The sequence below is a fragment of the Peromyscus leucopus genome, chromosome X, assembly GCF_004664715.2.
Source record: "Peromyscus leucopus breed LL Stock chromosome X, UCI_PerLeu_2.1, whole genome shotgun sequence".
NCBI lineage: Eukaryota > Metazoa > Chordata > Mammalia > Rodentia > Cricetidae > Peromyscus > Peromyscus leucopus.
In genome coordinates this window covers 18,947,168-18,970,702 of record NC_051083.1, presented here as the reverse complement: position 1 = coordinate 18,970,702, position 23,535 = coordinate 18,947,168, and the positions used below count along the sequence as shown (strand labels likewise).

The following is a 23,535-nucleotide window of genomic DNA, read 5'->3' as shown; positions in this document are numbered from 1 at the left end:
GCAAAGTGCAAAAAACCTGTGTGGTGTCCCTCTGGGTCATTTTTATTTTTCGTTTTATGAGACTGTTATGTGAATTCCATGTTGTTTGTCCTTAAGTTTGTACTTTAAAGCAATGAACAGAAACAGACATCCCTTATATATGCAAGTAAGAACAATTCTTAAGCCTGAAATGAAAAAATAAATTGCTAAAGGAATCCAATTAATTAACCAATTTCTTAATAAAAATAATAAATTAAAACAAGCAAATATCACTCAAAGGTGAGCTCGCTTTGCTCTCTGTTCTTACCAGCTGAGCACTGTTGAGTGTGAAAGCAATTTGGACCCATGACAGTTTTTTAACAATTGGCTTAACAGGCCATCAACCCAACAGCGCCCTCTACTGGTTCTGTGGTTCATACTGCATTGGTTCTATGAGCAGGAACAAAGATTAACCTGAAGATTGAAGGAACAATTCATTTTGAAACCTGTAAGGAAAAAGGGCTTTGCTCCCTAACAACAACAAACAATGAATAATAAAAAATGGTTGTGAGTGTAATGGTGGTTTCTAGGGAAAAGCGAAGATGGAAATATGTGTTTAAGGAGAAAACGCTGGGAGATTGGCTGAAGAACTAGGTGAATATACTTAACACTACTGACCTACCATATATTTAGAAGTGGCTAAAATAATAAAAATTATGGAGTGTGCATTTTACCACAATCAGCAACAAACAAATGGGCTGGGAATGTAGTTCAATTGGCCCAGGGTTCCATCCCAAGCAACACACAAATCAGGAGTGGTAGCAAATGCCTATAATATCAGCACTTGGGAGATGGAGGCAAAGGCTAAGAGCTCAAAGTCATCCTCTAAGCTGTACTGAGATCCTGTCTCAAAAATGGGGCAAAACTCAAAACAAATCTAGTTGTAGTATAAATAGTCCAGAGTAATGGGAGCAGTCTAAGCTGAGACTCTATCACCTCAAGTCAAATTTATCATAAATGAAGCCTTCCTAAATTTACTAGAAATTTTAATTCCTGTCTTTTTACCCAAACTAACACCTATTACTCTAAACTTGCTGAAATATAGCTATGAAACAATTTAATCTCAAGTTTTACACTGATATTTGGTCTTGCTCATTTGTAATAGAAATATGTGTAAAAAGATTATGAAAATGTTGATTATTTTGACAAATGATATGATCTTTAATTTGGACAATATAACAACAGCTGCACTGTACAGCTGTATGGAGGACTAACCTTCACTGAAATGCAAATGTAGAGGATAAGGTATAGGTTAATTATTTTCATTTTTCTTATTATTTATGTGAGTTGGTATTTTGCCTGCCCATATGTCTGTGTGAAGGTGTCAGATCCCTTAGAACTGGAGTTACAGACAGGTATGAGCTGCCATGTGGGTGCTGAGAATTGAATGAACCTGGGTTCCCTGGAAGAGCAGCTGGTGCTCTTAACCACTGAGCCATCTCTCCAGTGCCCTAGATTAATTATTTTTACTGAGGAGTACCCAGAATACATTTGGCAATGTCTTGTGGTATTTTTGGTTATCATAACTGAAGTGTAGGAAATGCTACCCCACGTAGCCATAGTCTAGAATATTACTAAATATCCTACTGACAGGTTGCTGTCACAAAAATAATCTACCTGCAAAGGTCATCAGCATCAAGTTTCAGAAATCCTAGGCCAGAGTCTTCCGATTTTGCTCACTTTTCCATCTGCCATTATATTCCATTTTTAGCCAGTTCTCTTTTCTCCAGGGAAGCTAGGTAAGAAGGAGGGACGCATGGATTGCCCTGGGAGAGGAAATAGATGAGATCTCCTGGGTAAACTGGGAGCAGGGGATGGTAGAGGGGAGAGGATGGAGGATGAGAACACGAGGGAACAGGATATGAGCTAGAGGAGGGAGGCAGAGGGAGAGCAATGGAAGCGAAGTCTTCATAGAGGGGGAGATATTATGGGGTTAGGGAGAAACAAGGATGACCCCAGCTAAGACTCCTAGCAATAGTGGAGAGGGTGCCTGAACCGGCCTTCTCCTGTATTCAGATTGGTGACTGCCCTAACTGTCATCATAGAGTCTTCATCCACTAACTGATGGAAGCAGATGCAGAGATCCACCGCCAAGCACCAGGCTGAGCTCTGGGAGTCCAGTTGAAGAGAGGGAGGAGGGATTATATGAGCAAGGGGGGTCAAGATCATGATGGGGAAACCTACAGAGACAGTTGAACCAAACCGGTGGGAACTCACAAACTCTAGACTGACAGCTGTGGAACCTACATGGGACCAAACCAGGACCTCTGCACATGGGAGACAGTCGTGTAGCTGGGTCTGTTAGAGGGGCCCCTGGCAGTAGGATTAGGATCTATCCCTGGTGCATGAACTGGTCTTTTTGGAGCCCATTCCTTATGGTGGGAGACCTTGCTCAGCCTTGATGCAGTGGGGAGGGACTTGGTCCTGCCTCAACTGAATGGACCAGGCTTTGCTGACTCCCCATAGGAGCCCTTACCCTTTTGGAGGAGTTGACTGGGGTGAGGGGGTGGGAGGGTGGGGGATGGGGGATGGGGGGAGGGGGAGGGGGAGGGGGATGGGGGATGGGGAGGGTGGACATGGACGTGAGGGGGAGGGAACAGGAGAGATGGGGGGCAACTGCGGTTGGTATGTAAAATGAAAAAATTTAAATAAATAAAATATAAAGCAAAAAAAGATTTTCTGTTTTTATTAGTAGCAACTGTTTATAGGGTAGAGTTGGGGGCCATACTGGGGGTAGGAAATGTGAAAAGGGAAATGATGTCATTAGATTTTAATTTCAGTTTTTTAATTGGAAAAAAAACCCCATAGGGCCATTGAATTTTACCAAATATCTATTTGTACCTAGTTTATGTAATAGGCTGTGCAGAGGGCTTGGAGGAAGGTAGCCATCTTGGAGGTATGAGATAGACATGGCAAATAAGTGTTTTAAATGGACTATCCTTAATACGGTATCATTTTGCACAGAAATGATCATAACTGGAAAACACATTCCAATAATTTAATTAATTAAATTCTACAGAGCTTGTAAGCAATACAGTTTGTTAAAAGGGGGTGCTTGTGACATGGATTGAAATTTCTCCATTAGCCAACAGTGAGGGCAGTAGTGGAAAGTGTGGTTTAGTTTGTGAACAGGCAAAGTGGCCCAGATCCTAAGGTTCTTTAGTGATGCAGATCAAAGCAACTCAGAAGCCTTTTCTCAGTTTTCTCGCACCTTCTGCTTACTGTTTCTGGCTCCTTACCATATAACATAGAATATAATAACAGCACAATAGCAAGATGAGTCATTGTTTTCCATAGCCCTAAAAAGGAATAAAATGTTGCCGATTAAACATGGAATGCCACCAGTTGTCTGTTTTCAGAGAAATCTCAGATGTTGGAATGAGAAAAAAAATAGTGAGTTTTCAAAGATGACAAAAATGTAAAAATTTGAAGGAAACACAGTGGTCCTGGGTTGTATGGCACATGATGATTTATTGTGTATCCATTTTCACAAGCAGCTTGCAATTTAACACTGTAGTCAATCAGTCAACACGTTTTATATACAGTCTTTTAGATGGTTGTACCCGTTTTCATGGCTCTGTGATGTGCCAATGCAACTGCATTGTAAAACGTTTAATTTCTTTGGTTACTGCACCCCCGCGACCCTCCCACACACTCATTCATTAAGACATGCCCTGTTGGCAAGTTACAGGCAAATTGACATTTTTAAAATTAAACCGTGTAAAACTCTCCATATAGTTAATTAAACTGAGGGGGAGATGTGCTAAGGAAAAGCGTTTCATTAAATGTGCACCTTTTTTTTTTTTTTTTTTTTGCATTCCATTCTCGTAGAAAGGTTAAAATGGGATGGGGAACGGAGCGCTGTGGAGGCGGAGAAGGGATATACGTCTCAGGATACAGGAAATACGGTAACAGCGAAACCAGGAGGAAGCCAGCCCTGTGCCTGGAGGGGATCCGCCATCTCAGATCTCTCGGCCTTGCCAGGGCCCACCAGAGAAAACTGAAGCTCTGGTCCGGTCATACCTATGGGGGACCAACCTTGTGCCTCCGGGAGATCCACGCTCCCACCAGGCAATACACGGGAACCCAAGCCTCCAAAAAAGCGCTGTGTCCTGGCTCCGCGGTGGGATTATCCAGAAGGGACTCCCAGTGGAGGTGGTACCACTCTCCCCTCGGCGCCTCCTCCTGCATCTGCTGGACTGAAGTCGCACCCTCCTCCTCCGGAGAAGTAGTGAAATAGATTTTTCCCAGCCTAAATCAGGTCAGATACATTCTTTCTCATCTGGGACATCCAGGCTCTCTGAAACTTAATTATGCTTTCCCCAAGCTCTTCCCCACTTTCCTGCTCTTTCCACAGATGAGAGAGAGAGAGAGAGAGAGAGAGAGAGAGAGAGAGAGAGAGAGAGAGAAACAACGGATAGGCGTTGAATGGCTCTTTTTCAAAGTATGCTTGGATGAAATGGGTATTTGATTGCATTGAGTAATTAAGATGTTTTACATGAGATAACTGTAATTTTTAAAATAAACTGCAGTATTTTGTTGTTGGTGACAGGCCATAGTGTAGGGAGATACTAACAAAATGTTCACTGGTTAATAAATTGAAATTGGATGGGGACTTACCATACTACTCTCTCTACTTTTGTGTATATTGGAGATTTTTTCCATTTGAAAATGCTTAGTTCAAGACCAAGGGCAAAGATGTGCCCAAGGCCTAAGGCCTGTGCCCAGGGTCAATTATAAGGTGAGCTTTGAGAACCAGGGTTTTTTTTCTATGTAAAATGGGATTTCATAAGGGAAAACAAAATGTACAAAATGATGGTCAAACCCAAGTGCTTGTTCAAGGTGTTCAGGAATCATGGATGGACCAAGGCACTGCCTGTTAGTAGCAGAGAGCCATCAAAGAGGAAGGGAGAACTTTGGGTCGGCCTTAAAGGGTGAGTGACATCTGCCATATGAGATGGAATATTTTTTAGGCCTAGAAATGAAAGCCCGAGGGCAGGCTTGCTCTGAGGCAGCTTGCCTGTAATTCTGAATCTGTGAAAGAGAGGAGATTCAGGGCCGTAGGCCTTGACTGTTTGCTAAGGGAGTACGCAGCTTATTCTCGAAGCATGAATACCATAGGTGATTTCCAAACAGGCACTGTTTGTGTTTTAAGACTCCCATACTTTCAGGAAATCAAAAGCCTGTTAATGAGCCTCAGAGAATGTAAAAGGAAAAAAAAAACACCAAGTTTGACTCAAGTCTCATAATGCCTTCTTCATCTCATACGTTTATGGAGGCCTTGCTGTGGTTAGGCCTTGCGCTGGGAAGTGTGGAGACACATGACTAAGGCACAGTGGCTGTTGCGCAGCAGGAGTGAAATTGGCATTTGAGCAAGTCATGAATAACATTGGCAACCGTGGATCTTCTGGGTATCTAAAGCATAGAACAGGAAGGAGCTCCATTTCACCTCAAAGCAAGTGATTGTTATTCCATAGGCCCTTCCTCCCCTCGCTTTTTACCTCGATTCAAAGGCAAAATGTGGTAATGCTGGCTACTGGGAGACAAATGCTCACCTAGAAAACAAAGGAAGCCATTCAGGGCCAGAAGTGCTCCTCTAGAGCTCCACAATTTCTCCCCAGTGATTTCAATCATGGAAAACTGCAATAGTGAATACTTAGTGAAATTTTGTTGTGTGCCATATTTTTTCTAAAGGGTTTTTGCATGTTTGAACTGAATCAAAAATCCACCAAAGGATGTTTGTATAGGCCAATAAGTTCCTAAGTTACTACAAGTTGTGAGACACTAAGTGTCCATGTTGAGATTTGATTACAAAGAAAACGCTTGGTTCTAGAAACTCGATGCTCTACGGGGCTGTGCAGAACATACCTCCTTAACACTGTGTACCCAACTGTTTAAAAGGAAGGTGCCATTGCATTGGGAACTGAGAGGAACACAAGGAACTGGAAAGGCCAGGGCAAATGAGTCAGCCTGAGTGTGCTAGAAGAAGGGATGACATCACCTTGCTGTACTGTTTTTCAGTCTTTGACAGGTTGCAGTATGACGTCATTTCCTTGGTGCATTTGTAAAATACTTCACCCACTGAAGACCATGACTCTTTCCAATGCTACCCTGCTTTTGCTGGTGACCTGCACCTGGAAGTTGTGATGCTAAAGGTAATCTTTTTGTTTTGTTTTCTTTCCTAAAAATACATGTAAAGGAAGCAGAAAGAAATTGATAATGGCAAGTTCAAAACAACCAGACAAAACCCAAAAAGCTAGCATTAATGATAAAATTGAAATATTTTCTATATTATACGAAACCATATGCACCAAAAAATAGCCACATAAATCTGCAAGGCGCTTTAGTAAATTAACTGCAGATTATAGTTTCTGTCATTACTGTGAAATGAGTCTTTTTAAACCCCATTTTCTAGTAAAGGGGAAAATGACTTGTACTTTTGTATCAATTTTATAACATGCATCCTTTCTGAATTATTTTTTCTAGTGATTTATGGATAATCTTGGGCTATTTTTTTAATTATATTGTATTGGCACTATCTTCTTTACCTGCATATATATTTTAGTTTGTCCAAGAAAAAAAATTTTTTTGGTGTTTCAAGTCAGGTTTTCTCTGTGTAGCAGCCCTGGCTGTCCGCGGACTCACTCTGTAGACCAGGGTGGCCCTGAACTCACAGAGATCTTCCTGCCTCTGCCTCCTGAGTGCTGAGATTAAAGGCATGGGCCACCACCACCCAGCCAAAAATTAGTTAGTATTTGTAGTTTGCTGAGAGGATGTGAATGTGTATGAAGGTTTTTTTTTACACCAAATATTTTATCTGTATCTACTTGCATAAGCATATTTTGCCTAGTCATATGACATCACAAGAATGTGATAAGTTACAATAACTTTAACGAATCTCCTTATTTTGGTTTTAACAAGGCTTCTTCATTTGGGGGATTGGGGGTAGGGCAGAGATTAGCTTCCTGTATTGGTCTTCAGGAATCGTTCACTTTTTTGGTCTTTTTGTGTTTTGTTTTGTTTTCTGAGACCTGATGAGGATAGGCTGGCTGGTCCATGAGCCCAGGTGACCAGTGTCCCCACCTCCCCAGCACTGGGGTTACAGGCCTGGCCAGCACGCCCAACTTTTATTTAGGTGCCAGACATAGAATTTAGGTCTGTGTGCTTGAATAGCCAGTTTGCTTACTGGGCCTTCGCTCCAGTTCTGCTTTCTCTTTTAATTATTTTTATCTATATTTCTCTTTCTTCTAGTTCCCTTTCATTCATTCATTTTCTAATATAGTGAGTTGAATGCTAGCTCATTAATATTTCTTTTCTAAAATAAAAGGTGAAAACTACAAATTATTATTCTCTACCAGTTTGTAAGAATGTCACAGGTTTATGTATATTATTTTGTTATTATACTAAACAATTATCGCTTTATAATGTCTTGAATGATTTTTTAATTTGGCCATTGTATATGTATGGGTGTTTTGCCTGCATATATGTCTGTGCCATGTGTATGCCTGGTGCCTTGGGATGTCAGAAGACAGTATCAGATCCCCTGGAGCTGGAATTACAGATGGCTGTGAGCTGCCACATGGACCCTGGGAACTGTATCCCATCCACTGGAAGAGCAACAGGTGCTGTTAACCGCTGAGCCATCTCTCCAGCCCCAGCCTATGACATTTTAGTTTTGCTTTTTAAACTTCCAGTTATTTATGCATTCTTTTAAAAATTGTATTTTGAAACCATTAACTAAGCTACAAATTAAAATTTATTTTCTCCCACTTTAAAGTATTTTTTAATCCTTCTTGCAACAACAGCAAAAAATAAATTTATATACGTGCTATACACCTCAATAGAATTTGCTAATATAAAACTTTTTTTTGCCAGGTATGGTGGCACATACCTTTAATTCCAGTACCCAGGAGGCAAAGACAGGTGGATCTCTATGAGTTTGAGGCCAGTCTAGTCTACATAGTGAGTCAGGCCAGCCTGGGCTACATAGTGACATCTTATCAACAAACAAAACAAAACTGAAAGCTTTTTTTCATAAATACAAAGATCATAGTTAGGATGCTTATTGATATTTAAGTTCATGTTTAAACTATAAGGATATTATAAAAACAAAACTTCCCATACCCCTTATCCACATTTATCAACTAGTATTTTGCCACATTTGCCCTACCATTCACTTTCATTTTGCCATCAAAAGGAATTTGCAGCTGTATTTCTGCTTTCCTTCTTAATACTTCCCTGTGTTTACTTGGAATAAATACGTTTTCATGTGTTACCTGTTTTTTACTTTTTCTTGTTGGAAGTTGCAATCCAGGATATTGTATGAGACATAGTTTGTGTGTGTTTGTCTGTCTAGTCCTTGATCAGGAAGTTTCTTCAATTTCTTCAATCTTCTTTGTCTTTGCTGACATTGACAATTTTTCAAAATATAAGACAATTATTTTGTAGAAGGCTCCTCAATTGAGGTGTGTGTATCATTTCCTTCTTTTTATATTTTGATGATGTATGTTGGCAGGAAGACCACAGAATTCATAGTAAATTTTTCTCTGGGCATCATTGTAGCTTGCTCATGAGGCAGATGCTAATCAACATTGGCTTCTTGCTTAAGTTGCTGGGATTTTGTTATATTAACCCATTGTTTTCTCTTTACAGTCAATAATTTTGCTGTGAATACTTGGAGATTGTACAACTTTTCTGTTTCTCATCAAACTATCTTCTAGTAGTTTTTGCATCTGTTGATTATTCTTGACTAAATGTTTTTACTATGGTGACTACAGAATAATACATTTCAAGCTCCATCATTTTTACTGCATTCACTAGTTTATGTTCTACTTGAAGAGAAAGCTTTTTCTCCATTTACTTATTTATTATATTTAGACACCTAAATTTTGGAGTTATTTCATAAATAGCCTGTTGCTATCATAATTATTTTATTCAGTTTGTCTTCTCTACCCTTGGGCATGTTCACCATTCTCTGACATATGTTTAGACTTATTTTAACATTTCTTTTCTTCCTTACTTTCAGGCTCATCTTATATTTTCTACCCCATTGACCATTTCACTATTTGACTGTGCTACTGGGAGATCGTATTTACAAACTGAGGTGTGGATCTATAGATCTTTTTATCTTTTATTATTTCACATTTAATTTCAGAGTACAAACATTGTTTCATATTTGTTCAAATTTGCCTTATGTCTTAGAAAACATAACAGTTGCTAATTCTTGGGTGTTGGTAAAGGGATTGTATATTCCACCTTTTATATATAGAGGTCTATACATATCTGATAAATGTGTTATCATGTATAAATCTTCTATATCCCTAGTAAAGTCTAGGATACATCTTTTATCATTTTTGTGACCCTTTTCTTAAAACTTTCCTTAAAATCTATTTTGTTTGCTATTAATACATTACAGCAAGGTTCCATTGTGGCGATGGTGTTTCTTTGTCAGTTCTTCAATCTCGCCATCTTTCTGTTGAGATAGGGTCTCTCCATGTAGCCCTGGGTGGCCTCGAACTCACAGAGATCCACCTGCCTCTTGCCTTCTGAGTGCTGGGATTAAAGGCGTGCGCCACCACACCCTGCTTCCCTCCAGTTTTTGCTATATATTGTGTTTTCTTGCATTCTTTAGTTTACTGTGAATTTAGGGCTCACAATAACAACTTTATTATATTACATTGCTGTAGATTAGAAGTCTGGTATAGTTTTCACCTGGTTAAATGAAGTGCTGGCCAGCTGCATTTTTCCCAGAGACTCCAGAGAATTTGTTCTCTGCTCCTTAGGTTGTTGGTAGGATTGCATTCCTCACAAAGGTAAGAGTGAGACTCCCATTTTCTTCATGGATGGTGGCTGATGGGTATTCCCAGCTTTTAAAAGCCCTTCATTTGTGATCCTCTTTCATTGTCTTCAAAACCAACTATAAGTTGAATTCCTCTCACACTTAAAATTTCTCCATTTCCTATTCTCATCTATCCTCTCTCTGACTCAGGTAGAAAAAGGATTTCTATGTTTAAATATACATTCAGTCAAAGTATGCCACCCAGCTAATCCAGAGGAAATTCTTCTGTCTTGAAATCTATATTTGAAATTATATCAGCAGAGTTCTTTTACCTTGTAAAGTAATATAGTCGCCAGTCCTGGGAATTATGATGTGAACTCCTTTACATACCTATTATTCAGCTTTTCACACATTCCATTATAGTTGCTAACCATAACCATAACTCAGTGTTTGATAATCCATTCTTTCATTCAACTAGCAGAAATATTTTTAAAAACGTATATTAAAGCGAACATCTGTTGTATTACAGACATTGTACCAGGTGCCCATACTGCAAAAATAAGATGTCTAAGTCACCCACTAAAGCCATAAACCAGTTTGGTAAGTTCTGTAGGAATTAGCACATTAAGCTGTGTAAGAGAATGCAAGAGGCTGTACTACCTAGATTAGAAGTACCAAGATGGGTTTTTGTGTGGATCGATGTCTGTGCTGGGTCTTGAAAAGTACTCTTGGGTATTACAGTGGGGAAATCCGTTAGTTTTCTGTTGCTGTGATAAAATACCATGACCAACAATAACCTGAGGAAGAAAGGGTTTGTTTTGCTTTAAGGTTCTGGAAAGACAGCCCGTAATGGTGAGGAAGGCACGTCAGCAGGCAACTGGAGCAGGAGGCTGGCTGATCACATTTTATCCAGACACAGGAAGCAGAGAGAGAGCTAGCAGGAAGTGGGGCAAGGCTATAAGCCCCCAATGGTCATCCCCAGTTACTTGCTTCCTCCAGAAAGGCTCCACCTCATAAAGGCTCCATGGCATTTCCTGAAACCCAAACTCTCAAGCCCCAATCCAGCCCCAGCCTCCCCGAGTTGCTGGGATTACAGGCATGTGCTACCACGTCCATAACATTTCCTAACAGCATCAACCAGCTGGGAATCGGGTGTCAAACACAGGCGACAGTCATAAGGGCAAGTAGAGGATATTTCAAGGAGCGAGACTTTAATGACCAAAAGTACAGAGTGCAAGACAGCCTACATTTTTAGAGGGTACAGATAGTAGTAGCTAGATCTGCAAGTCATGTAACTTCCTGAGATGTAGAGTTAACCTGTTGAGTAATGTGGAGCATGAATATGAAGACTTTGTGTTCTTTACTAAAACGTTTCCAGGTAAATCAATAAGAAACATAAAGTCATTCAAAACTTTTAAGAAAGCCAAATGTGGTGGCACCACTCCTTTAATCTCAGCACTTGGAAGGTAGAGGCAGATGGATCCCTGTGAGTTCAAGATGAAACTGGTCTACATAGCAAAGTCCAGGCTAGCAAGGGCCACACAGTCAGACCCTGCTCTGAAAAAACTTTTAAGGAAAGTGTTATGCTCATATTTATATTTTATATACATCATACCAATCTTCATGTGGAAGATAGCATAGGAAGATATTGGATTGAAAGATAGTTAATAATGTGAAAATCCTTCAAGTAAAAAATAGTCACTGATAGTTGGATGAAGTTAGAGAAATGGATTAAGAAAGATTTATGCAATATTGATCAGATGTTATATTAATCAACGATTAGCCTGTGAAACATAATTAGTAGGAAATATGTAATAAGAAATGGGGATCATTGTTTGAATAACTGGATTTTTGTTTTGTTTTGTTTTTTGTTTTTCCAGACAGGGTTTCTCTGTGTAGTTTTGGTGCCTGTCCTGGATCTTGCTCTGTAGACCAAGCTGGCCTCGAACTCACAGAGATCCACCTGGCTCTGCCTTCCGAGTGCTGGGATTAAGGCGTGCACCACCACCGCCTGCCCATAACTGCGGATTCTAACCTAGCCAAGCTAAGTTGACAAACGTTCATGACAGATAAGAGTTCTAGATAAAGGAAGGCAATTCTCAAGTTTCTGGATTTAGTATTATGTGAAATCACTGTCTGAGAGACAGAACGCAATTCATGGGATAGTTTTCACTCTTTTGAGTAAGCTAGCTAGGTGGAGATTCCTGGCAAGCTGGTAAAGATCTGAGATGACAAGAGAAGTTTTGATAGCTAGGTTAAAAACTGCTATCAAGAGTGACAATTCAAGTCAAGGGAGCGAATGAGACACTAAAACACAAATGCATATAGAAAACTGAATACAACTCTAGGACCACCGACATTTCAAGAGTCCTAGAGAAAGATGAACAAAGGGGAAGTAGAGGAGAGATCCTGGCAGAGTTTGCTGTCCAGATTTTAAAGGAAATTCAGAAAGCAACTGTCAGATGTGACAAATGGTTTAATATTGAAAAATTATTACTGTTGCCTTTCATTTTTGACACAGCCTCGAGAATGGTATCTCTCAAATATATATAACCGGATTGTTTCTCTGCTTGAAATTCTTTAATGATTTCCTTATATCTACAATAAAATATTATTAAATGGCTTGCAAGATAACATATGGCATATCGCTTAAGCCTGATATATTACCATTAACCTCTCTGTCTTATACCAACTGAACAAAAGCCTTTCGTTGTATTTTTTTTTTCCCGAGACAGGGTTTCTCTGTGTAGTTTTTTTGTTTTGTTTTGTTTTGTTTTGTTTTGTTTTGTTTTGTTTTGTTTTTTGAGACAGGGTTTCTCTGTGTAGCTTTGCGCCTTTCCTGGAACTCACTTGGTAGCCCAGGCTGGCCTTGAACTCACAGAGATCCGCCTGGCTCTGCCTCCCGAGTGCTGGGATTAAAGGTGTACTGCCGCCACCACCCGGTGGATTTTTTTTTAAAAAGATTTATTTATTGTGTATACAGTGTTCTGCGTGCATGTATGCCTGCAGGCCATGAGAGGGCACCAGATCTCATTATGAACAGTTGTGAGCCACCATGGGGATGTTGGGAATTGAATTCAGAACCTCTGGAAAAGCAGCCAGTGCTCTTAACCACTAAACCATCTCTCCAGCTTTTCGTTGAATTTCTTTTTTCTTTCTTTCTTTTTTTTTTTTCTTTTTTGGTTGTTCAAGACAGGGATTCTCTTTATGGCATTGGCTATCCTGCCTGGAACTCGCTTTGTAGACTAGGTTGGCCTTCAGCTGCCCGGCTTCATTGAATTTCTTATCCCACTATGATTCTCTTGAATTTACTGTTACTTCACGCTCATTTCATATTACCTTTGGAACTCTGACATCTCTGCGGTCTGCCTTACAGACTTGCTTATCTGTCATGGCCTCAGGAGATTTTACCCTAATTCCCTGACCTCTGCTTCAAGAACCAATTATTTATTTATTGCATCGTTGTAATTATTGTTATTTCTGATCCCAGGGTTTGTATTTGTTTGCACATATCAGATATCAAAAGAGTAGACACACTGAAATCTCAGTGTCACTCAATTCCATCTGTGGATTGTGAAAGACCAGTGGTGTGGACAACAGAATTGTGCTGGTTCTGCTTGTTTCCCCCTTGTATTGAAAATAGACTCTTTGCTCACACAGTATCTCCTGATTACAGTTTCCCTGCCCTCTACTCCTCTCAGTGCCTCCCCACCTGCCATCTCAGCCAGATCCACCCCCTTTCTGTCTCTCATTAGAAAAGAACAATCGCATAAGAGATAACAACTAAACATGACAAAATAAAATACAATAAGGTAAAACAAAGCTGTCACATCAGAGTTGGACAAGAGAAACCAGCAGAAGGAAAAGAGCCCAAGAGAAGGCACAAGAATCAGAGACCCACAAGTTCACACACTCAGGAGTCCCACAAAAACATTAAACTGAAAGCTGTATGGTACATGCAGAGGACCTGGATAGACCCATGCAGGCCCTGTGCATGCTGCTTCAGTCTCTGTGAGTTCATATGAACTTTGCTTAGTTAATTTAGAGGGCCTTGTTCTCCTGGTGTCTTTCTGCATCCTATTTTCATGGGGTTCCCTGAGCTGTGAGGGAGGGATTTGATGGAGACATCCTGTTTAGAGCTGTGTGTTCAAAGGCCTTTCTCTATGTCTGTCTGTCTGTCTGTCTGTCTCTCTGTAATGTCTGGCTGTGGGTCTCTGTATTTGTTCCCATCTGCTGCAGGAGGAAGCTTCTCTGATGATGGCTGAGTAAGGCACTGATCTATGAGTATAGCAGGATAGCATAAGAGCAGTAGAAGAGGTCCCATGGAAATCCCTAAACAATCCAGGCTGTTGCAAAGACAATAAATTGCTCTCCACAAACAGACAGTGGGGCCCATTGCTGAGGGCAGCACCCACACAACTCATTGAACACAGAAAGGTCTAGCTGGTACCTACACAGAACCTTCACCCCTATATTCTAGTGTCTTTGGTGCAGGAAGGTGCTCTACAGGCTACCAAAAGAGAAACATAAACACCAACCCAGCCACAAAACCTTGATCTACAATCTGTCCTGGCTTCAAGATACGCTAGGGCCAACATTCGTGTCATAGAGCTTGTGGGATTGACCAACCAATGTCTGCTTTGACTTAAGGCCCACTCTATGAGATGGAACCCATATCCAATACCTCGTGGGTGACCGAGAACCTGAACTAGATAGCCTAAAGACAGTTTTTTTCTAATTACACTGAAATGCACAGTTGGCCTTGGGGCCATAGCAATCTCTGTCCCATTGCACCGTGCTCATGAGAGAACAAGGGTGAAATGCAGATTCATCTTTCCCTGTCTTTAGGTATTTCAGGCCTACAGCTGGATCAACGCCCTTGTACTTGTTAGAGGGACATCGCATCAACAAGAGGCCTTTTGGTAGTATGCCCCTTACCAGGAAGGAGGGTGTTTCGATTGTCTTTTCACTACATCTGTGAGTTACCACCCATTAAAAAGCTCTGGGACTGGATCCAGGAAACATCCACTCAGCAGGAGTTGACCAAGTCTTCCCCCCTGTTCACCTCTCTGATCCCGTTCTTTCCCTTTCTGGCCCATACTTATCTTCCTCTGCCTTTCCTGCTACGATTAGGGACCCTTAGTTGGTCAGAGAACAGAAACAGGGCAGAGGAAATGTTCTAAAGAGAGATCTTGGGTCTTTGAGGTAGGGAGCTGTGGGCTCTAGTGAAGGTCAGTCCACCGTTTGCAGAGTTAGACATGAGTGAGCTGCCTGGTGCTCATATAAGAGACACTCCTGCCTTCCACCCTGTGGATGCCTGGCTGTTTGGTTGGCTCAGCCCAAGGCGGTATGACCTACAGCTGACTTCACAGGCCTAGAAGGAAACAATGTTGTAGACAGCTGAACTATGACTTGAGTCTTCCTATGGGGTCACAGTGTGTCTTTTAAATCTTTGAACTATTTTCTTCTTCTAAGAGCAGGAGCCAAGGACAATTGAGAAAGCCAGAGGTGGGGGGCGGGGGGAGTCAAGCTGCTGCCTGAACAGGATTCCTCTAGTCCCTAGTTTCTCAGCCCCTTGCTCAAATACTTTCTTAGTCTTTCCAGGACCACATCAATAGATGGACAGGGAAAGAGTTCTAGCTGTGATCTGTGGCCATCCAGAGGGAAGGGTAAGTGGAGCGAGTCAAGTACACAAGCTGGTGGAAACCCATGAGTGGAAAGTGAAGAGTAAGTGCCAGCACGTGTCTCCTGGCTGGCACCTTAACTGCGCTTGTCACAGGAAGGAAAGACACCTTGCTTCCGGTGCTTAGGAGCACTCTGAGAAGGAAGAGGCAGGCATGCTGGTAGGTTCCCACTGGCAGAGGCCTGGAACTGCCAAGTACAAATGCCTCACCACTATAACCTCTCCCGTGTTCCTGTGAGGAAAGGAGCTACCTGGTCTAGCATGCCCGTAGCTCTCAGATCTGGGTACACTGCTGATCTTCAAAAGGGATACCAGTATCAATGGCCCCAGTGCCTACGTCACTGGCCAATGGCCATACCCCAAATGATTTCATTTTAAGTTTCATTGGCCTCCATGCCCCTACTTGTGTTGCCCCAGGGCTTCTAGAGTGCCTACTGTCCCCGTGGGCCACACTGGTGTGCTGGCTTCTCTTTGGGTGGTGCCTCTGACTCACGATGAGAGATCTGACTTGGCCTGAGTCTACTCAACCTAGCTGTCCTTGTTCACTCCCATGCCTAATGTCTGGTATTTGGCAGAAAGCAAGTATCGCTGCCTGAGCCTTTTAGATACCATTTCCACTGGCAGTTACCCCTTTCTTTATGCACAACAAGAACATTCACCTCTGTTAGTCTCAGTTGATCTGAGTCTTCTGGGTGGAGGCTAAGGTAAGATTTATAGGGCAGTACCTTTGGAGGCAATGGGTCTCTATAACACTAAGTGCATATAGAATACTATGCCACACAATGCTGGTATTCTCTTCAATATGACCAACACTGTCTCTTCACTTGTACCTCCCTAGAAGCGTAGGCCACTCTGGAAATGCACAGAGCTTCTTGATGAATTTGAAAGTTGTCCGCTCAATGCATTCCAGCACTTTTCTGTGGGCTGGGTTGAGAAATAAGCTTTCTGTGATTCTTTAGTGGAGGTAAAACAACAGTTAAACACGCCGAGACCAAAACCAAACTCACCAACAGGAGCCAATGTCTGTCATTCATCAGCTACTGGTGAACTTTTCCTAAGCTGTGTTAGCTGCAAGGCCACCACTTCAGCTGTGAGAGACACGAGGAGGGGGAAGAAGTGCAGAGATCTAGACGAGCAAGGAGTGGGATTCCCCCTTTCAAAGTCACACCTTCTCTTTAACTGTGATCTCTCTGCATCTTTTTATGGCTTTTGTCCCACTTTTCCAAAGCATACTAAAGTGTGCATCTTTTCTGTTTCTTTCATTCCTTATATTTTGTGTGCACTGACACTTTTTCTATTTGAGGAATGAATTACTTTTTATAATTTGTCCATATTGCCTGTAGAAGTTGACATTTACTTGGTACGAGTGAAAGTTTTTCATTCATATATCAGCCACAATGTGTTTCTTAACACTTTGTCTTTGCTTGTTTTCTGTATTGTTTTTCTAGGGATTATTGGTTTGCAAATGTATAGACATTTTGAAAAACAAAACAAATAATAAAATATTAGTGCATAAAACACTGTATCATAGATTAAGCATATAGTTCATTGATAGAAAATATTCCTCTCTTGTATGAGTCCCTGGATTTGCTTCACAGCACCACAAAGCTTCCTAAAAATAAATATAAGACCCAGTGTATAATATTGCAAAATGTTATATTTGGATAGAAAATTTAAATCTGGAAGATTAGTGTTACTTTTACTAAGACCTCCTATGGAATTTTAAGTATAATTTCTTTTAGATAGCATCTTGCTTTGGAGTCTAGGCTTGCCTGGAACTCGATACAGTGGGTTGGTTTCAGACTCCTGATCCAATTATATTTACCTCCCAAGTGCTAGGATTCCAGTCATGTGTCACCACCACACCCTGCTTATAATTCATTTTTGGAAATGAAATACCAGATTTAAAAGAGCTAAAGGTAAATTATTTTTAAAATGTTTATATAACCTCATAATTGTGCTGATGCATAACTATCAAATACGTTTATTTTATGTTTCATAAACCTAAAGTATAAGAACTACTAGTTCTGTCTGAGGTCTGTCTAAAACATGTAGAGACTGGATTATTATACCTATTTTAAGAGAGCACAGTTGGCCTTCCATCAAAGGCTCTGTGTTGGTGAATTCATTTAGCTCCAGTCCCAGATCAACAATGTTCCTTTGTCATTGTGGTTGTCCTATACCGTACTAGTGAATCTATGACTGTTTTGCTGGTAGACTTTTCTTTATATGACCACTTAAACAATATAACAACTATTTACATAGCATTTATATTGTTTTAGGCATTGCAAGTAGTCTATGATATTTATATATGAGAGTGTAAGCATGCATGCCATTTATATGGAAATATGATGTCATTTTATATAAGAGAGTTAAGTATCAACATAGTTTGGGATCCATTTCCTGGCAGATACTTAGGGAATCTTGAAATTTGGTTTGCCTCATAATCCAACAGGCTGAGAATATATTTGGATATTTATGAAAACAATTGGAGCCTGGTGATGGTGGAGCATGCCTTTAATCCCAGCAGTCAGGAGGCAGAGGCAGGCGGATCTCTTGAGTTTAAGGCCAGCCTGGTCTATAGAGTGAGTTCCAGGACAGCCAGGGCTGTACAGAGAAACCCTGTCTCAAAAAACAAACAAAAAAAGAAAACAATTGGAACACTCAATGCCCTTCATTTGGAGAACTATTGATTAAGTTGTAGAATCTATTTTCAGAAGAGCATATTAAATCTATAACGTATATTAAATATGAAATGCTAAATAATGAAAACATTGCATAATAATGTATATTATATAAACTCATTTTAGTAGCAAATGGAAAACCTACATATTGGTCAATATATCTGTTTATGATGATTATTAAAAAAGTGGAGCATGTACTCTGGACTACATCTGCCAACCTACAGAGGCTGGAAATGGGGCTTATTGGAAAAAATTACTAAACTTTTTCTTTCTCTTGTTTTTTTAGACACAGGGTCTCATTTAGCGCAGGCTGGCTTTGAACTACTAATTATCTTGTCTCTACTTCCCAAATGATGAGATTACAGGCATGTATGCACCACTACACCCAGCTTCTAGTCTTGTCTTTATACATTTTATATTTTATCCCTTACTACTACACCTATCTTGAAATAATTTTTATCAAACTTTCAAGCTTATATATAAAGAAAGAAATTATAGACAAACATGGAGACGGTTGATGTATGCTGTAGTTACATTACTGCACGCATATAAATGTGTATAATGGATAATTCATCAATTACTTCTAATAACAGATCAAACAGTCCTGCCTTTTAGTACAAAAACATGATTTTAAAAAGTAGTCAAAGAAGCCGGGCGGTGGTGGCGCACGCCTTTAATCCCAGCACTCGGGAGGCAGAGGCAGGCGGATCTCTGTGAGTTCGAGGCCAGCCTGGGCTACCAAGTGAGTCCCAGGAAAGGCGCAAAGCTACACAGAGAAACCCTGTCTCGAAAAACCAAAAAAAAAAAAAAAAAAAGTAGTCAAAGAATGGGCAGGTCATGGAAGACGAAATGTATATGGCCAACCACAATGAATGAATGACTTTGTGCATTCTTTACTGGAAGTCAAACAGCAGTTGAATCAGTTGAAATGAAAACTAAAGATACAAAGATGAGCCACCTCCGTTCTTTCATAAATCAGCTATTGTGAAACTGCTAGTTTGTACTAACTATATCAATACCATTCAACAAAGGAATGATTAAAGAAATTAACATTGTCATATAGAGCAATCTTGTGAGACCAATAAAATATTGAGGTATGTCAATTTCATAAAGAATGCTCATTAAGTGAGCTTGGTGGGCCTGGTGGTATACACCCATAATCCCAGTTCTTGGGAAACAGAGACGAGGGAAATCCCCAATTTTACAAATTCACTGTTAGTTCTTTCAATTTGTGGTAGTCAAAATTCTTGGGAGATGGCTCAGTGGGTAATGCGCTTGCTGCATGAGTGTGAAGCCCTGAGTTCAAATCCCCATAAACCAGGTAAAACTGGGTGTGGAACCACACATCTGTAATCCCAGCACTCCTACAGCAAGATGGGAGGTCAAACAGGAGACTCCTTGGAAGCTTGCGGGCCAGCTAGCCTGGCATCCGCTCCTGAGAACAGCAAAGAGACCCTGGGTCAGACAAGGTGGAAGGTGAGAACCAACGCCCGAGATTATCCACATGCATGTCATGAAACATGTACACTCACACGTGAATGCACACACACACACACACACACACACACACACACACACACACACCCTATAAACACACAAAAAGATCAATTCTCCATAATCCTCAGTTTTATAAATGATAGTGCTAAATACATAATATGTGAGTCATACAATGAAGACATAAGCATTTGGAGTATTTTAGCAGCATCAACATTTTTACAGGTATGTATTTTGACCTGTTTCATTTCTGGAGTTCATGAAAGTGATCCTACATATGAATAAACCAATTTAATTGTTTTTCATAGTAGAAGTTGCAATCACACTCAATGCCGTTCAGCAGAGGAATAATTTAATAGATAATATTATCATATAATATAGTATTATGAGACAACTGAAATAATGAGGTGAGTCAATTTTTATAAAGAAATCTTATTCAAGGAGTGGGGCATGGTGCTACACACCCATAATCCCTGAACTTGGGAAACAGGCAGGAGGGAAATTATGAGTTTGAGACTAGCCCGAGACTAGCCCGAGACTAGCCCTGACTATACAGAGATAGTGAGATACAAAAAGAAAGTAAAAACCTAGAACTTAAATGGGTAAACCATATAAATGGAAGATCTAATTCATATCCCAAACTGCAAATCTAAAATATTTTATTGTAACCACCATCTGTGCATACATATATACGAAGGCATAGACAATGCTAAAGAAGTAATTGATGCTGATGTTTGCATCTGGAGGCAGAGGGAAGACTGAGGAATGGCAAAGGTCTGGTGACAAGAGGGCTTTTATCTATGTTATTTAAGTTAAGTTTGACTAGATATCTAAAGAATGTAAGAGTTAGTCACGGGCAATGAAGCAACAAGGGCCCGGGGGATGGAGGATGATCCACAGAAAAGCAAGAGCCGCTGAATTCTGGGAGAAAATTACACTAAGGGGAGCAGAAACAGCTGATCTAGTTGACATGAAAGCCCTCTTTGCATTCAAACACTTTAGGTACCAACCACTAGCAGATTATTAGTATCCTATGATCTGTTTTTCCCATAATCTGCTTAGAAGGGAATTTGAAGTATTGCCTTCTGAACACGTGTATTTGATCTGTATAATTGCATTTCTCATTGTAAATGAATATCCTTCTCTTTTTATATCTTTCAGTATTATGATGTAATGACTGTGATTTCACCTCCAGAATTTGGATGAATTTAGGACGTGGGCAAAATCGAGTTGTAGACTTCTAGGACTGAAGGCCATGGTGTGTGTGGATCATGGTAAATTCACCAAAGCAAGTAATGCCCTTGAGATGGTCCTGCAGAAGCCAATCATTGCTTTCTTTTGTTGATACCCAGTCTTTACTGTATTCCATTCAAATTGCATAAATCCATTAATGTCCAAATAAATTTTGTCTTGTTGCTGTGTTAGAGATATATGACTATTCTCTACTAAATTTTGAGTTTGAAGTAAGTATTCCATGAAAATTCTAAATATAATATATTACTAAAATGACTTGCCAAACTGACCTTTTCCCTACAGATAGCCATGTAATCATCACTGTAGTGTGACTGTGGCAGGAAAGGCATGGACAGGTGAAATTCTAAAAGACTTAGGTTGCCAGTGAGCTACACTTAACTGACAATTTGTTTATGCCATGTATAGCCTGTCATATTAATCCTCATTCTGTATTCCACAACTTAACTATTTTCTTGGTCAAAATGGTTTGTGGGGGAGGGATTAAAGATTCACAGGAAAATTGTGTATGCACTATAACAACTGTCAGCCAGAGTGATAAGAAGGAGAATTCCTACCTTCTGAATTATAACACAGGAAAAGTACTTTTTTTCTGAGTGCATAGTGTATCTGAAAGCAACATAATAAACATGCCTATAGGTTAGTATATAAAATGATCACATAATTTGTTCAAGTAATAGTTAAAGCTGACAAGTAATTTTGAAAAGGTGTGAAATGTTAGTATTTGATTCTGAACACTGAAATTGGTCCTTGGCCTCAGAAGCAAGGAATCTGGGGGAAAAAATGACAAATATACAGTGATAATCACTTCTATTCCACAGTTACACCATGAGCAATTAATACATTCTGAGCAAGTACATTAGAAACGCTGTATCTCTCATTGTCATTTAGAGCTTTTAAACTATTGAAGCAACAAACATTACAAACAGAAATCATGGTCATATTGAACCAAATGCTAACTGGTGCTAGGCATGTCATGGGCCTGAGGCGCAATACTGTGCAGCTGATGCCAGTCTCTGAAATGTGCAGTGGAATCTGTATCCGAGTTCAAGTTGCCTTCTGAGGGAGTGTTCCACAATGATCTGAAGATCACAGAAAAGCAATGGAACTAGAATAGCCAACGCATTTCCAGGATATCTTATTTTTCCAGATACGAAAATTTACTGCGAATTTTTGAGCAGAATGCTGGAGGATAGACGTATTGATTAATGAAATAAAATCAGCAGCTTAGACATAAGCTGTCATATTTATAGACAACTTCTGAAAAGGTGCCAAGCAAGGCTGAGAAGTATGGTGTTCTGACCAAATGGTGCCGTGACTAGTGGGCATCCACGTACAAAAGAATGAAGCCAAATCCCCACCTGACACACATTCAAAACTTAACCTACAATATATCACAGACATCCATCCAGTGGTTACATTATAAAATTCTTGGAAAGAAACAGGAGTAAGTAATTATAAGCTTGAATTATTTATTTTAGATGTTATACAAAAAGAGCAAGTGACAACAAAAAATGTGGGTAATTTTTATAATATAATTACATATGTTATTTTTATTAAAAAGGGATTATTTTAAAGAACACCATCAGGGGAGGAAAGTGGTAGTTTGGAGACTTCTAGAATTTTCCTATACCTCTGCTGTATTAAAATAAAGCAGGGGTATGTCTAAAGGGAGAGGAGGTGGAATGGAAAGGTACTTGAGTGCAACAATAGAGGCCAGGAAATTCAGAAATATTGGACGTTAGATTTATAAAAGACACAACACTAGAGGCTAGGTGTGGTGATGGTGCCTCCTCCCCCATCCCAGACAGACAGGGTTTCTCTGTGTAGCCTTGGCAGTCCTGGAACTAGCTCTGTAGACCAGGCTGGCCTTGAACTCACAGAGATCTGCTTGCCTCTGCCTCCTGAGTGCTGGGATTAAAGATGTATGCTGCTGCCACCATCCAGAAACCTTGTCTCAAAACAACGGGGTGCGGGGGAGTGGGGGAAGGGAGGGCAACCCTGCATTGGCGTTTGGCAACAACCTAGTCAAGAAGGCAAAATGCCCTTCAGTGGGGGCAATGGGGCTGAAAGAAAAGAGGCCCAGTGAACTCCATAGTTCTTGCATTCTGCAAAAATACACTTGGAAGGAATGGGCCACTGCTGGGTGCTGGTGGTGCACACCTTTCATCCCAGCACTCGAGAGCCAGAGGCAGGTGGATCTCTGTGAGTTCAAGGCCAGCCTGGTCTATAGAGCAAGATCGAGGACAGCCAAGGCTACACAGAGAAACCCTGTCTCAGAAAAGCCAAAAAAAAAAAAAAAAAAAAAAAGGTAAGGTGTGCCTGTGTCCTACACAGACATCAAGCTCTAGAGAAGTTCTCTGGACTTGCAGCTTGCTCACTGGTACAGTGGCACAGAATCACAAAGACCGGTCTTACCATCAAACCTAGGCATCAGAGGTACTTTCATTTATTTATGTCTCCAAGTCCCAACAACTTCTCTTCTCTGGCTGAGACTAAGCTGAGTGTGTGGGCCCCAAGAAACTTGTGACTTGGATGCAGGTTCACACACACAAAGGCGAAGCAGACGTTTTGTCCATTTTGGAACATCTGAGAACCTCTTGGAAGCAGCAAACACAGGGCTGACA

The 23,535-nt window shown here is 40.5% G+C and overlaps 1 protein-coding gene and 1 long non-coding RNA gene across 3 annotated transcripts; both read left to right on the top strand.

Annotated features, from left to right (window-relative positions):
• Window positions 1-3,900: 3,900 nt before the first annotated feature.
• LOC114702845 lies at window positions 3,901-21,083 on the top strand. Its single transcript, XR_003736043.1, has 4 exons — window positions 3,901-4,279; window positions 6,040-6,173; window positions 9,044-9,121; window positions 20,819-21,083. It is a non-coding gene; the product is annotated as an uncharacterized LOC114702845 (long non-coding RNA).
• Window positions 4,018-21,083, top strand: Nbdy (negative regulator of P-body association). Of its 2 annotated transcripts, XM_028883417.2 has the most exons (4): window positions 4,018-4,279; window positions 6,040-6,173; window positions 10,326-10,396; window positions 20,819-21,083. In XM_028883417.2, the coding sequence occupies exon 1, from the start codon at window positions 4,044-4,046 to the stop codon at window positions 4,248-4,250; it is 207 nt and encodes a 68-aa protein (XP_028739250.1). In that variant the 5' UTR covers window positions 4,018-4,043; the 3' UTR covers window positions 4,251-4,279; window positions 6,040-6,173; window positions 10,326-10,396; window positions 20,819-21,083. The 2 variants fall into 2 exon arrangements, with proteins under 2 accessions (XP_028739250.1, XP_028739249.1); XM_028883416.2 differs by lacking the exon at window positions 10,326-10,396.
• Window positions 21,084-23,535: the final 2,452 nt, after the last annotated feature.

Coding starts and splice junctions, on each gene's coding strand:
- Nbdy (XM_028883416.2), top strand. CDS start 4,044: ATGGGGGACCAACCTTGTGCCTCCGGGAGATCCACGCTCCCACCAGGC.